The 16,423-nt window shown below is 28.7% G+C and overlaps 1 protein-coding gene across 2 annotated transcripts; it reads left to right on the forward strand.

Moving 5' to 3' along the window:
* The first annotated feature begins 68 nt into the window (after window positions 1-68).
* LOC107451776 (F-box only protein 30) lies at window positions 69-15,544 on the forward strand. 2 transcript variants are annotated; one of them, XM_071185225.2, is made up of 10 exons: window positions 172-288; window positions 1,121-1,185; window positions 2,634-2,876; window positions 5,617-5,925; window positions 7,816-8,049; window positions 9,708-10,079; window positions 11,628-11,875; window positions 13,141-13,186; window positions 13,269-13,445; window positions 15,190-15,544. In XM_071185225.2, exons 3-10 carry the CDS (start codon window positions 2,709-2,711, stop codon window positions 15,406-15,408), a joined length of 1,773 nt encoding a protein of 590 aa, XP_071041326.1. In that variant the 5' UTR covers window positions 172-288; window positions 1,121-1,185; window positions 2,634-2,708; the 3' UTR covers window positions 15,409-15,544. The 2 variants fall into 2 exon arrangements, with proteins under 2 accessions (XP_015923475.1, XP_071041326.1); XM_016067989.4 differs by lacking the exon at window positions 1,121-1,185 and having other exon boundaries at window positions 69-288.
* Window positions 15,545-16,423: the final 879 nt, after the last annotated feature.

The raw sequence follows: 16,423 nt of genomic DNA on the forward strand, positions 1-16,423 counted from the left end.
AATGTATTATTTTGCGAATTTTAAAATTAAATATTAGAGAAGGGTTTTTTTCATTTTGATAAAATGATTAATAATGCTATAATTAAACATTCAAATCATTTGGAATCTAAAGTTTTAATATTAATTTTATTTCGATGCAGAAGAAGATGCACTCCAAAATCTGGTTTCTGCCGTTTTTAGTTGTTTCATTTTCATGTTTTTGTTTTATATTCCATTTATGCTTAAGCGTAATAGATCATTGACTTTTGAGAAGATGAACAAAGAAATGAACTAGCAGAAAAAGAATTGGTAACTATTTTCTTAATATAAATTATTGTCATTTCTGAACCTCGATGTTTCAAGTTAGATTATTATATATTTGGTAGGTCTGCGTAATTATTGTTGTTTATTTATCAATATACATTGGATTGTTGTCAAAACAAAGCACTTCGAGTTTACTTTTTTCAAAAAGTTCTTGTTTAATATTAAATTTATTTCATTGATTAAATACAAACTATGCATTTTGTCTTGGGTATTATTACGAAAAGTCATTTTAAACTCTGCATATTTGAAAGCATTAAATAGTAGTCTCTAGTTGTGTGTTTGATTATGCAGCAATTATGATTTGAAGAAAATTGTTATAATTTCTTTTCTGCAAAGTTTACTCTTAATTATTTTGTAAGGTTTCTTGACTTTTAACCGCATTTGTTGTGCTGTTAAATATTCCATCATTATTTTCGGACCACGAAAAGAAATTGCCACACTGTTTCCTGCACTTTTTAATGTATAAAATTTAAAAATATTTTTCTTTTCTATAGGGTGGAGTTTTAATTTAAATAGTAAATTCGGAACAAACCAATTTATTTAAATTGCAGGAAATAGGATAAAGTATAAAAATTTAATTCAACATATAAGTAAATTTAAAAATTTTCATAGTGGTTGAACTAAGCCTTTGTCTTTACTAAATTAAACCTTTGCTGTAACTAAACTAAACCTTTGTTGAATAAAAGCTATAAACTAAGCTCTAAATTATTTGAGTTGTTATTTAGTTGAGTTTACAGTCATTATTTTGCATTGACTTAAATTAACTCTCACTTCTATTTTTTTAAATGCATTTTTTAAATGTTAAATTTTTTCATAGTTACTAAGCATTTGAAGATGTTCCCATATTAGTGATGCCTATCTGTTTCTTCCACCTCTTCTAAGGTACCAAAGGATTTTTTTTTTTAACTTTCAAACATTTTTTAAAAAAAATATGCAGTGGTTTGGAGGTAGCTACAAGTTATACCTACCCTTTGAGTTTGTTCCTTATAAAAATTTTTGTAGAGCAAATAATTCAGAAATCTTCTCAAGCCTTTTATCTGAATCTCAATAAGGAAATTATATTTTTGATCATCATCATTTTGTTGAGATTTTTTCTTGCAAAACTGAAATTTTTTTCAATTTTGTTTGCCTTTTTTATTTTTCCCTTAAAATCTTTGGAAAATCGCTGAATCCAACCTGAGGTATCTATATATTTGATTTTTATTCTGTTAAGATCTATTCTTGCATTGTAAGAACCATAATTTCAATTTTTTATACCTGTGTTTCTTCTTTTCTTTACAAACCTTAGAAAATTGTTTTTTATATTCTAAGGTATAAATTTCTTTTTTCTCTCTGTTGAGATCTAGGTTTGCACTGTAAAAAACATTTCGTTTTTTTACTTAACTATTATAAAATCTAGGGTATCTTATCTGATAAAACTTATTTGTTGTAGAAAAAATTATTGCAAGGAAAATAATTTAGTTTTTACTCCAAGCTAATTTAATTATTTTCAATTTTACTAATATTATTTTGCCAAATTTTTTAACTTGATTGTGTATAATAGAATATGCTTTTATGAAGTAAAACAACTTAAGTATTCTATTGCACCTTTTGATTTGCAACAAAAGAGCAAAAATTGTACAAATGCCATAATTTAATAACAAATATTAAAATATTTAAAACTGTTTCCATTTTTTTTGTGCATGATAAAGATTAATAATAATTATATAATTAAGTGGTTGTTCATTTGTATAATTACTGCTACTGTAATTTCTATTTAATGATCTATTAATTTTACTTTTCCAATTAAAAATTTACAAATTGTATATGGTTGTTAAGATTGCCAATATAATCGCATCGATGGCAATCACATTGATGCCACAAATAATCGTATAGATGGCACAAATAAATGTTTATTGTGATAAATAATGAGATGTAAGAAATGAATCATGTAAGAGTTACTGTACTGCTGTGCTCTTACATTTGTTAAATGTTATATACTGGTAATCTTAGTGTAATTTTTATCGTGTATAAATAGTAAGAAATGAATAAAATAACATAGAGTTATTGTACTGCTATTTTTTGTATAAAATGTCATATGTATAAAATGTCATCTGTGGTCTAAGTTTAATTTGGAGATTAACCACCAAGCTATAATCTTTCACTCCACAACAGATTTGTTTATTTGCAAGTCTGGGTGAGATTAATCAACTAAGCTTTTTATTGTCAAATATCAGTTGATCAAGAATCAACAGAATTTTACTCTTAATATTAAAATTTTCTTTAACTTATCATACACAGATACATAATAAAGAAACACAAGCATTAATTGTAATTCTCTTTCTTTTCAGATCTATTTCATTACTGGCATACTCTAACACTAAATGAGTACTTGAAATTAGTGTTAAAAACTCACAAGTCCTGAAATGGAAGACCACATTCATTGTAACACCTGTGTCAAATGGATGAAATGCATGAATGCTCCTGTAATACCTGGTGAAAGTTGTAAAATAATCAGCTGTCCATTGGATTGTGGTGCAAAATATCATGCCTGTAAGGGAGAAGAACATAAGCACTTATGCATGAATGAAAAGGTAATTTAATTAGATAAGTTTAGTGATAAATAATTTTTTTAATTGAATCCTTATTTTTCTTTCCTTTCCCCTTCCTTTTAGTAATACAAGTTAAAGTTCTGTTGTTGTTTCTAATCCCCAAGAGGTCCATCCTAATTAGACCAATTCCATAAGTCCAAAAATGTCCAGAAAGTCTAAAAACAGATTAGGTTTTGAAAAAACCTCGTCGATCTTAAAATCGATACAGTTTAGAATATGCTCGGGCGAAGCCTGAGCAGTCCTACATTTAGTGCAAAGTCCAAAAGTCTTTTGCCCCTGAACATATGAGAGACACCTCAAGTGACCTCTTGCAAAGCGAGACAAACAAGTCTGCTGGCTTCTAGGTCCCTCAAAAAACAAGGCCCTTTCAGGTTGTTTTCTGAAATACCAACTATGCGGAGGAGGAACCCTCCAGAGGTCCATAAACATTTTTTTTGCACTCTGCAAAGACCTCATTGAAAGTGGAAGGTAAATCTGACTGTAAAAGTTCCAAAGAAGCATCTTTAGCCAGTGATCCGCCATCTCGTTACCTTGGATTCGAACGTGTGATGGAATCCATTGGAAGTGTACCCCAAAGTCCGCTGAGAGCCTGAAGAGCATCCCCAAAATTGAAGCCGCAGCCCTGTCTCCAACATTCATCCAGTTGCTTAGGTGTTGGATTGAAGATTTGCTATTCGTCAGTATCCATATATGCTTAAAGTCAGGCTCAGCAATATTCTCAACATTTCTTAGGCCATTTTCAATCGCAATAAGCTCAGATCTGAAAACCGAGCAAAATTCAGAATTTCTAAATTTGAGACTTAATGTGTACGTGGGTGTTTTAATAAAAACTCCACTACCTGAATGACTATGACCTGAAACCCCCCCTACCTGATGTTAAAGTTCTAAACTTGTTATGCTTCTGTTTTTATGCCTCATAATGGTTAGAGTTTTTGTTCTTTTTTTTTATTAAGGTTGTTGTATTCTAATGTTTAAAGTACAGTAAATTTATCATTGTCTGTAAAATTGTGCTGTACGACAAACACCAATTAGCAAATTCTATGTTTGATATGCAAAATGGTAAAAATTTGCATCACAGACAAGGACTATTAGTTTCGAGGACTGATCTAGTAACTCCGGAAATTTTTTTTTTTTTTTAATGGTGGACACTTGGGATGTATTGTCCCATTGGCCTCTTATGCCAGTACTGCTACTCTCTTCTCGTTACCCAGTAGGCACCTGTGGTGAAGCCATGGTGATGGAGCAGCGTCGCCCATGTCACAGAACCACAAACCCGTTTATCGGGCGGGTCACATTCACACAAGGGAGAAAGGACATAGAAGACAGAGAGAGAAAGAAACATCCATGCCCTGAGCAGGATTCGAACCCGCAACCATCTTCTCCGCAGTCAGGCACGCTAAACACTCGGCCACCTGGCTGGCACTCCGGAAAATATTATATGAATTTCGTACTCATTTCATATTTAATATGGTTTGAAGTAAAGTTTAAAGTCTTTTCACGGAATCCTCTTAAATTCTGATGTTTTTAATGTCTTAAATGTTAACCTTGTTCTTTTTACCAATTTTTAATTTTGGGAAACAAAATGTCTTCAAAGAATTTATCTAAAAGGATTGGCAATTGATTTCTCTTCACAACCTGACAATTTTCTTAAGAAACAAGGTTTAAATATAAAGTCATTTAGAAAAACGGCAATGTCAAAAATAAGGTTCTTTCTAAATTTGTCGCTAAAATTTTTATATCTGTGCACAGAAATACGTTACAGCAGGTGGAGCTTATTTTGAAATATTGTAATTCATAAAATAGGTATGTAATTCACATAATATTTTATATAGATCAGTCCTAGAAATTTATAGCTGCACTATATAAATGTTTTATTGTGTTAAATGCAGTGCAGTTTATTTATTTGCAATTGACATTTTTAAAATAAATTTCGCCTCTGTAAAAAAAATTTACTATGCAAAAGAATGAGAAATATCTTCAAATATCTGATAAAAAATTGTAGGACAGAATCTTGCGCTAATATAGATAACAATAATTGGCAGATCACTGTAAATGAAAGCCTTTTTATGGTGCTTAATTGTGCATTTCAATTAGAGCATAAGTTAAACTTAAAGCTGTTTATTTTTCACTGGGTGTTTTCAAAAAGTGTTTATTATTAAATTTTTTATCGAAAGATTTTTTTTCTTTGTTCCATTGTTGCTATATGTGTGGCTTTCAAAATTGCAGTCATTATTCATATCTGCTGTTTTGTGTTAATTCTTAAAACTGTAAAATAAGTTCATTTTTCAAAATTTCTTTTCTTTATTATTTCATATTACAGTAAAGAATCCGTTATCCGGAAATCAGAAAACCGGAAAGCCAAAAAACCGGAACGAAATTCCATACATTTTTCCGCCATTTTGTTAAAAAAAAATTTTTTTTTCCTCATAAGATTTTAGGATTTTTCTTTCTTTTTTGAAAGATGCTTACCTTACCATCATTTTGGAAATAATCATTAGTGTATTACTTCATTGTTTTTTCTTCTTTTTAAGATTATTTCCAAATATTTTTTTTTAGTTGGGTTTAACAATAAAACAATGGCTTTTTGTAGCGATTCAGAAAACCGAAAAAATCAGCTATCCGGAATAGCGATGGTCCCGATCATACCTGATAATCGGTTCCTTACTGTATAAATAAGATTACTTTTGGCTGAATCTAAATTCAAATTTATTTTCCTACACAGGTTGCTTGTATAAATGCAGAATTTGGTTGCCCATCTATGATGCTTCGGAAGAACAGAAGTAAGCATTTACCATCGTGCCCTGCTAGTATCATACATTGTTCTGAAGAATGGGACAGATGGCCTATTCATTTTCATAAGAAAAGTCCTACTCATTGTCAAGCTCAACTAGACTCTACTTTAAAAGGTCATTTAGATGTTTCTTTAGCCATGAGAGATCAAAGAATGTTGAGAAGGTGGTGTGTTGCTGCATCTCAGGGTCAATCACTCAATGACCAAAAATTTACCATTAGCCCTTCAAGTTCTTTATGGGTATATGAATATTTAATTAAAATACATTAACAAAATATTATGTTTTTGAACACTTTTATCATTTGCAATTACATAATTCTTCTTCCTTATCCCCAAAATTAACAGGGCTAAACAATGTCCATGAAATACATGACCCGGAGGAAGTCGGGCACCAAAAGTGGGTTATTTAGTATGTCCCTTTTGTCCAGTCCAAGACAGTCCAGGATATGTTGGGGAGAAGCCTGCATGTTGTGGCACCTGGGGACAATTTGGGAAGATTTTAATACTACCCTCGAAGGAAAGGGACTTAAAGTGGCCGCTGGTAAGCGCCCTCTGGTCCATGTGGTAGCACCGAATGTTGAGTGCACCTCCTAGGCGGGTGCTCTGGTACCAGTGATGTTTGGGGGGTACGAGCCAGGAAACATTGTCTTCTTTTTCAATGCCAGTTCCATGAAGGTGAGAGAATTTGGACTCATCAAAGTTTCTTCTGTCCTCTCCTTAGCCAGAGTGTATCGATATCGTTTAGCGATATCGTTTCCCAGAACCCCAAAATGAGAAGGAGTCCACTGGAGGTGGACTTCACGCAATCGTGAGAGGATTTTAAGTTTGTGCAGAGTTGAAGCTCCTGTTTTGTCTCTCACCTTCCTCCAATGCGAATAATTCTAAAACATATTATGCATAGCTTTTATATTCCAGATTTTTTAATTGTAATAATTATAAATGCATCTAAATAAAAATAGGGTTGCCACTCAACATGCCGAACAAGGAAAACCCGAAAAAACAGGGAATTTAAAAATCTTCGAAAATAACTGGGGAAAATGCAGGGAATTTTATTTCTTATTTTTGTCTTTTAAAAAATTCAAACCTCTCAAAGCGCAATTTATGGGATTTTTAAAGATGATAATTCAGTTCTATTGTATTATTTCATTTATTATAGCATTATTTGTTTTATGTTGGTTTGTTCCTCATTTCTCTAAGTTCTTTCGCTAACTGAAACTAGTATCATTATCCTATATAGCTTACAAGAGCGTAGTGAATGTGTGTTTCCTCTTAATATATTGTGTATAACCTGTGCAGGGAATTTTTTTTCCAGATATGAGTGGCAACCCTGAAAAAACAGTTAACAGTGTAAATTACCCATCTAAAAGTTTTCAAAATAAGCATATTTGATTTTCATGTGGAAAATTTTAGTTTATCAATGAAGTTTTTCATGGTCTTGAATGTTTAATCTAGTTATTTTTCCTATATAAATTTTTTTAGGGAATTGAAAGTATTTTTTTTCAACTGCAGATTAATTGAATATTAAAATATTTCTTGAATAGTAAAATATTTAATGCCAGTTGATTGGCCTCTAGGCTGTGTTTTCTCTCATACTTTTCCACTAGACAAATATAGGCATTAATCTAAAACAATCTTATTACATTAATCTGAAAGATAATCAGAATCAAAGGCATACATCTTTATTTGTTTTTTGTATATTTTTATTTTTTTTTCTTTCTCCATAGGGTAAATGCAGTAAAATCTCATTAGTTTGAAGAGTTCATTATTTCGATTAACATCGTAAAATCTAATGAAAAATTAAATTAAAAAATTTAAATTCTACATTAATACTAATTGTGTAATTATGGTACTTTTTTCTATGTTAACAAGATACCTCTGTTTTTGTTGAGTTTGCTATCTTAAATTTAGCTCAATTTGCCTTGATTTTTTTAAAAAAAAATTCTTATTGCTAATTTCTGTAATTTTTAATATATTATTAAGCTTAAATGTACATGTCATAAAAGCTTACATTTCACTTGTCTTAAGAAGTTTTAAATGGCTGAGATGTTGAAAAACCAAACACTAATATTAAGTTTTAACTAACAGAAATAGTACAATATGTGTATTAATTAAAGTTTTCAATTGTTTTAGATATTTAGGAAATGGCAGAGCTCTAGAGAGTACAGCTATCCTCCTGGACTACAGCAAAGTGTGTGTAAAGAACTGTGCAAGACTTGTAAAAGAGTGGCCAAAAATGCTTCAAGTCAATATTCTAATGGTAACAGCAATAGTAACTGTGTTAGTAAAACGGTGGATAAAGATGCTATGAATTCTATTGAGTTGTCTGATAAAGAAAACTCTGGTGATTACAACAATATTCAGACAGTAAGAAAACTTTTATACTTATTTGCATTAATGTACCCTTACTTGTTTATGTTATATTGGGAGTGCACATTAGTTTTTGGGGATTTACCTTATTTACAAGAAGTCTGTTTTTGAAAGAGTATGTTAGACTTGTATTTTGGCCCTATCTAGAATCAAACCAGGTACCTTTAGATTTGCTTATTCATCATGGATGATTGTTGTCAAGTTAGGATACCATTGCACTTGTAATGAATGAAAATGTTATGAGCTTTTCAGGAGATTGAGAGGTGGTGTTTCCTGAGTGAAGTTATCTTTCCAGCACAGCAGAGACATTGATTGAGATTCGGGTGTTTTGTTTGCAGTGTCAAAGCAAACTGAGGAAAAGGGTGAGGTAGCGTAGTGATGCCGTCTATTGAGAGAGTTGCATTGTCTGTGGTCATTAATGTAAAGGAGTGTGAGATATATACTTTGTGGTCTGCTGAAAATGAATCTAGGACATTAATTTACAACAAAGCTCTAACTGTACGATGGAAAAGGATTTATATTCCCAACCAATCTGAGTTAGGAAGCTTTATATAGTTGTTTCCACAGGCTTTAACTGACATAATATGACTGTTTTTATAAACAATAAAGTTAAGTTGAAATTTTAATTACAATATTTTTTATCTTTGATTGAAAATTGAAGTTTTTGTACCGACAAAACAGAATTTGCAGGATATCTTATTGCATTAGTGTTGCTAATTTAAAATAAACACGAGAAAAATTGTTTGAATACATGTTTGTGCTAAATATATTTTCCCCATTACTTTTTTTTAACTATTTGTTTAAAGGATTCAAAGGTAATGGTGGGCTGTTATATGCATAGTTGGAACTGAGGAGTTGGGCAAAATATTTTTTGCAGGAGGTTTAAAAATCAACTCTTCTCTGGTTAGTTAAAAATTAGGCTTTGTAGATAGAAATACAGAAAAAATTTTTTGATCTTATAAAAATTGTTTTGATGAATATTTATAATTATGTACATGAAAATATTATTTGAATGAATATTATGGCTTGAATATGAATATATAACTTATTTTAAACTTAACTAATCACATTTGAATGTTTTTCACCCTATGCTTCACTGAACTATTGAAAAAACACATAGGAAATAGTTCAAACTATTGAAGAATCAACCAAATTTACTTAGCAAAGTTACTTAAAAAAAAAAATACAAATGAGTTAAATGTCTAATTTATTAATAGCTTTTTAGTTCTTAATTATTCACTATGCAATTTTTTTTGTTAAAAGGCATTTATATATGTGCAAGTTAGTACATGAAATATTGATATTTAGCTCTTTTCTTATAATAATTTTGTATAATTTCAATATTTTGTACAAATTCTATGGTTATAATGTAAAATTTCATTTAAAAAAAGAGTATCTTTTATTCTAATTGCTCACCAAAAGTTATAATTTGAAATTAGCATTTACTTAGTAATTATATTAATACTTTTCTGGGATTTGGTGTAAGCTTATTTGAGTATAAATAAGATTCCATTTTAACCATTGACTCTACTACTCTGGATATATATATATATATATATATATAAATAAAGAGCTAAATATTATGATATGAAATTATTGTAACTCATCTTCTAAAACAAATTGAATCTTATTTTATACATTTCTTATTTTTACAGGATAAATCTGAGCAGAATTCATTGAATAAATTAAAGTTTGAAAATAACAATGTGTCTATTCCTGAAAAAGCTGTTAGTGAGTTACCCCACTACAACTTGGATGATGTCTTGCAACTTAGTCAATTTGGCACTATTGTGTATAACCAAGCATCTGGAGAAAGATCTATTTATGTTGCTGTTGATCCAGCTGATACTTACTATTTGAATACATGTTTAGACAATCGAAACATGGCATGCCAAATTCTAGATTTGAAATTTCGTAATCCATCGTCTACCCCACCCTGGTGCCTTTCCTTAGGATTAGATCTAAATTTAGAATCACGGTCTTTGCATCCTCCTTCAAATTTTATGTACACTTTTTTATGCAGTCAAGTAAGTATCTAGAGTTTTAGTGTTTTTTAAAATTACTCTAGAAAATTGTTTTTGTTTTCTATTGCATGAAAGTTTCATATCGCCGATTTTAAATCTTTAATCAGTTTCTTTCTCCAAGCTACAGTTTTTTTCATGACATTTTTAGTCAATTTTTTGTTGAAATGTACAAGTTTAAAAACATATATAACACACATAAATGTTGCGACAAACTTCTAGAGGAGTTATAATGTATAATCTGGATAAATGCTTATGAGCCCATGCCCGGTAATGTCATCACAATATTGCACTAGAAGCAAGGGCGCCGGCGGAATAATATGAAAGGGTGTGCAACCCTCTAACAAACTATCCCCCCCCCCAATTTTTTTTTCATATATTCTGTTATTACATTTTATTTTTTATTACATATACTTTCATCTGTTAATTTTTTTCAAGATACATTTCTTCATTGTTAACAAGATATTTTAAAAAAAAGTACAAATTTCTTGTACTTGCAAATTTTGCCACGAGAAACTGTATTGATGGCTCTGACATAGCTACTGACACAAATAACTACAAACCGTAGTTTTGTATACTAATGTGTTTGTGCACGCTTACGCTTATCATTGGTATTTATTGGGTTGATGAAGTTTTACATTTGTGAGAAGTCAGTTTGTGTTATACACCTTTGTTAAACTAAATAACTAGTAGAAAATATAATATTATTTATATTTTATTAAATGAAATTTAAAAATATAGCTTAAATATCTGCCAAGTTTGTGCATGCTCAGTGTGCATAAGAAAAGAATCAACGATGACTCAGAATTCATTGAAAAAGTTATAAACAGATTTGGACAGCAAACAAGACGATTAAAATTCTTGTTTGATTAAAATTTTTTTTAATTGTTATGTATCAATAATTACTTAATTATTTGTTTTTGAATAAAAATATTTTTAATAAAATTTTTTTATAACAAAATTGTTTCTCTGTGTCTCTTTGTTTTTAAAAAAAGTCAGGGGGGTGCAAGTGCACCCCACTGCTGGCGCCCTTGACTAGAAGCGCTTCCCTATTACGAACTGTTAACTATTAACCTGCCATCTGTTTTCATCCATAATTCCTTAGTTTAAAAGCTGTTTGCATATTGTAAATTTGTAATTATAAATTTATATTATAATATATAATTTCATGCAACAGTAAAAGCATTTGATTGTTTATTAGTAATTAATTTAATTGACTTTTTTAAATTAGAAGGGGTAAGATTTTTTTTGAAAGTATTTTTATGCTTTCATGTGTAGATCTTAATCATAAAATAAAATATACTGATTGTATATGTATGAATTGTTTTTCTTGTGCTGTTACTACCTTTATTATTTTATTTTTCAATTTAATTTTTACTAGCATATAAAACTTTTATATTTCAAGGTTGTTTATATTCAAACTTTTATATTCAAGCAAAGTTGCACACTTCTTCAGTAATTGGTCTTGTTAAGGTCATACAATATTCTAGAAGATTGTAAAAAGTATTGATTACTCTTCTGGTGAATTTGATTTTATTTTTCTATTTTGTATAGGAATTCAGAAGAGATCAATATGGTTGGCATTTTAAGAATGTTCATTCTGAAATCCACGGAGGATTAAATGGCTGGTTGATAGAAAGATGTCCTTTAGCTCAATATGGTTGTAAGTTTGCAAGAAGACGATTCAATCCTGAATCCAAGAACTCAGATATTGTGTATAATGAAAACTTAGAGAGTTTTGGCATATCTTACTCTAGTACTTGTAATAAAGAAAACGTCACAGAGGATGCTGGTTTAAAAAGGTACAATTTAATTTTTTTTGTTTGGCAGTATTTTAATAGATAATTAATTTATATATTTGTAGTTTGTCTAAATTTTTAATTGCACAAAATGGTAGAATTTTAGTTGGCTTTGAAATATTTAAAAAAAATCAATGTAATATAAATCAAATTCATGACTGACTAAACTATTTCATCATGCATGGTTTGCAATTAAACTAACGTCTTATTTGTATTAATTTTCTGTGAAAGATGAAAAGAGAAAGTTCTGATTTTTTCATAAATTGTATTGGCTGTTGCATCTCCCTTCTAACTTATAATATTAGGTATAATTGATAATTTAAACGTTGTATAATTTAAGTAATAAAAAACTTTTACTGTTAATTTTGCATATATGTTTCAGTTGCATTCTCAAAGTATTGGCATTCACAAAGTTAATATCTTGTTAATACGGTAATATTTTCTCTGTTATCATGAATGTCTGAAATTCAGTAAATTCAAATTTCTGTAGTGAATGTTGACATCTGTAGTTGCTTTGGTGAATGTCCAAAATTTATTCATCAATATCTTTACTTTGACCATAATATGTTGAAATTTTTCTGTGAAACTTGAATAAAAAAGATAATTTATAATATTTTACCTGCACAATTCTTTAGTCAGTGCTTGTTAAACAACTATATTTATAAGTGTAGGTGAATAATCTTAATATTAAATAAAAAGGAAAAAAAAACACATTCCTCATTCACCAATGGCGACTGTTAGTATCGACATATTCCAGAGAATGGCAAGGTTCACTAATTTCAATCTATCCCAATGTCACACTGTGGGGAAAAAATTTAATAATAAATTTTTCTAAAGATTTAAATATGGTTTGTGAAAATTAGGAAAAACTAAATATTTATTTATTCAAAAGAAAATCTAATCAAATCAAAATAGTTAATCAAGCATTGCAGGTGGAAAAAAAAACAGGTAGCATCACATAAGCATCATTTGATTCCCAAGAAAAGTGTTTTGTTAAATAAAATTTACAAAAATGGTATAGAAGAAAAAAGACAATTTTTTATTGTTATTTTTGAATTTCAACTTATATATTCTGATGCGTTTTCTTATAATTAGTTTTATTTTACTCAACCTTCAATTAACATAAGTGCATTTGATTTTAATTCTCTCTTTTTTATCATTATTTTTATAAGTAATTTTCTGATGCCAATTTATATATTTTGATGTGTTTTCCTCTAGTTAGTTTTATTTTACTCAACTTTCAATTAACATATTGTATTTGATTTTAGTTCTTCCCATGCTCAAAGTTTTTCCCTTCTTGATATGCCATTTGACGTAAGTGTTTATTACTTTTCCTTTTGTTAATTTGATTTCATTATTTTTTGAAATATTTTTTACCACATTCTGCAAATTATAGGTATTGCAGCATATTGTAAGATTTCTAGACAGCTTCAGCTTAGCAAATCTGTCACTAACTTCAACTCTGTTGAGAGATGTTTGTTCAACCATTTTGAAAGATAGAGGATTGGTTCATTTAAAGTGGGAAAGGTACAAATTGAATGATGGAAAATATTCATGGAGAGTCGCTAAGAAGGTAAACTATATAGTGTTGTCTCAAGTTTTAAAATTATGTTTTTATTTTTATAGCTACTATGGATATTAGTTGTGTAGTTAAAATTTCTATTTTTAAATTTAATGTCTTTGTGTAAGTACAGAAGGGAACCGATTATCCGGAACGATCGGGGCCATCGCTATTCAGGATAACTGATTTTTCCGGTTTTCTGAATTGCTACAAAAAGCCGTTCTTTTATTGTTAAGCCTAACTAAAAAAAAAAATATTTGGAAATAATCTTAAAAAGAAGAAAAAATGATTAAATAATACACTAATAATTATTTCCAAAATGATGGTAAGGTAAACATCTTTCAAAAAAAGGAAGAAAAATCCTGAAATCTTATGAGGAAAAAAAATTTTTTTCAAAAAAAACTGCGGGAAAATTTATCGAATTTCGTTCTGGTTTTCCGGTTTCCGGATAACGGATTCTGTACTGTTTAATATAAATAAGTATGTCTCGTATATCTTAAGATAAGTCTAATATTCTTGTCAGGTGAATAATGGAGTTTGTTTCCCCAAGAAACTACTGAATTGATTTTCAAAAACCTTTTTGTTCCTGTTATGCATATTATAACTTTTTTTAAAAAATTCAGTAGATTTTTTACTTATATTTCAAATAATTTTTTTTTGATAAAATAATTTCTGAAATAAAAAAAAATTAAATCTTTTAATGTAAGTAAAAACACAAAGTAATTTCAATACTACCTTAAGTTTTCATGCTTCTTTATAGTGATACTATAAGTTGTATTATTAAGAAATTGCTAGTGTTTGTTCTTGAAATTTTCACATTAACTCCTGAAAATTCCTTAAAGAAGTCCTTTTTAGAAATGCCAACTAAAATAGAATAGCCATTACATCATAAACAAAAAGAGTTCTTAACAAAAAAGAAATGATTTTAATATCTTTATACAGTTTAAATTAAATTTCTGTAGCAAATTCATGTATAAGCCAATTATTTAAAAAAAACAATTCTTCTGGCTGTGGTATTTCATTAATTATTTCATGTAAATTATTCGCTATTGCAAATTACCCTAATATCTAATAAAAAGTAGTGAAAAGTAAATCTGTGCCTTTATTTATGTCACTTTCAAATTATAGCAACATTTTGTGTTACGTAATTTTTTTTTTTCTTTCTAATATGTGCTAACTTTAGTTATGAACATTTTTAATTTGCATTTTGTGAACAATTTTCATTTTTTTTTAAATGCGATCATTAAAAACTTAATGTAATTTCCTAAATGCAGAATGACATTTAATGATAAAAAAAAAGACTTTGTCATAAGTAATGAATTGGTACTGTTCTTTTAAACAAATCAAAAATTATTTTGAAAACTAAAATTGCACAAAAGTAGCCCTAATTTGTTAAATATCAAATTATGTATAAATGTCTTCATATAAGAAACAAATTTGAAAATATATAAAATTTCCTGAATTTGTAACTGGGATTTAAATTATTCTGCACAGATGCAGAAGTAAATAGTTCTGCTTTGTACAAAATTCATTATGAGGTGTTAGTCACAGTTTTGAGTACTTTCCACTGTAAGGAGTATTTCTATTACAGAATATGTTTTATTGATTTTGTATTTGTGTTTAATATTTACAAAATAAATACTTTCCTCAAATGAATAAGGTTTTTTATTTAAGAAAAAAATATTTTAATTTGATTGCCATATTACCAAAATTAATATTTCTCTTTTACATATAAAAATCTGTATTATGTTTCTAGATGTGGTTCTTTAGTTCACATTTTTCTCCCATACACCGATGGACCGTGGAAAGCAAAGATAATATGTCAAGTCACTTGAAAACTTGTCCATACTTTAATCGTATTTCACAGAAAAAAGCATTTGGTTATGAACATTCAAGAAACATTGGTCATCCATTAGACAAGCGCTTTTGTGATCCTTTTAACGAATTCTGTGAGCATAACACAACAAAGCTGTGATAACCTTAAATTTGCATTAAGTTATGGTTACGGTTTTATTTTTCAAGCATAATCAACGGTTGGTAGATGTTGTGTGCTTGTATGCAATTGTTATGGTAGCAGCTGGATTCTGCTGTGTAGACAATGTAAAGCTGATTAGTATATTTTAATTAATTTATTATATTGTGTATATTAACTCATTAATGTAGTGTGAATGTTTTCTTTTAAAGTATGCATAATTAGTTGTTTAGCTTTTAAAGCATTGAGTGATAGTTTTTTTTTCTGTGATTCAAGGTTTAATGTTTTGCATACTTACAATAGTTAGGAATGTTTGCTTAGAAATACTAATTTTTAGTCAATTGTAATTAGATTTAACATTTTGTTATGATTTTCATAAAAATATTTATCTAATGACCGGTTTTGTTGGTGTATTTTCAAAGTTGAAATTATGGTTGATTTTAGTGCAATTTTGAAATGTAATTTACAATTTTATTTACATTGAAAAATTATTTATAAATATTTCAATTAAAATATTTTAATTTTAGATTAGCTTAGATATTTTTATTTTATAGTCACATTTCAGTGAAGTACAAAAATTAATTTTATCATGTTCCATTGCTAAAATATATGTAAATTTAGGAAAGTCAGTATTTCTTTTATAAAGTTAAAAATGTGTTGATTTAGTTTTTGTAAAAACTATTATAAATAATCTCATTTGTGTTAAAGTTCGGAGCATTTATAATACTAAGTTTATAAAAAAGTTCATTTCTCTTTCCTCTATAACTCAATGTAGGGTCTGAGGAAAATATTTCTAGACTGTTAAGTTCTTATTCTACCTTAAAATATATTCCAGTTTCTCTAAAGAACTTTTATCTTTAAAAATTTGAAGACTTGTTTAAAATTCATACTAAACAAAGTTTTTTTTTTCTCGTCAAATGCACTAGAATACAAATATTTAGTTGTAGATTGTTTTTTAATGTAGCTATGCAATTCTTTGCATATAGTTAGACATCTTTTTTCCCCCTCTGATTGTTTA

This window comes from Parasteatoda tepidariorum, chromosome 5, assembly GCF_982258835.1.
Source record: "Parasteatoda tepidariorum strain Cologne lab strain chromosome 5, Ptep-v5.0, whole genome shotgun sequence".
NCBI classification, from domain to species: Eukaryota; Metazoa; Arthropoda; class Arachnida; order Araneae; family Theridiidae; genus Parasteatoda; species Parasteatoda tepidariorum.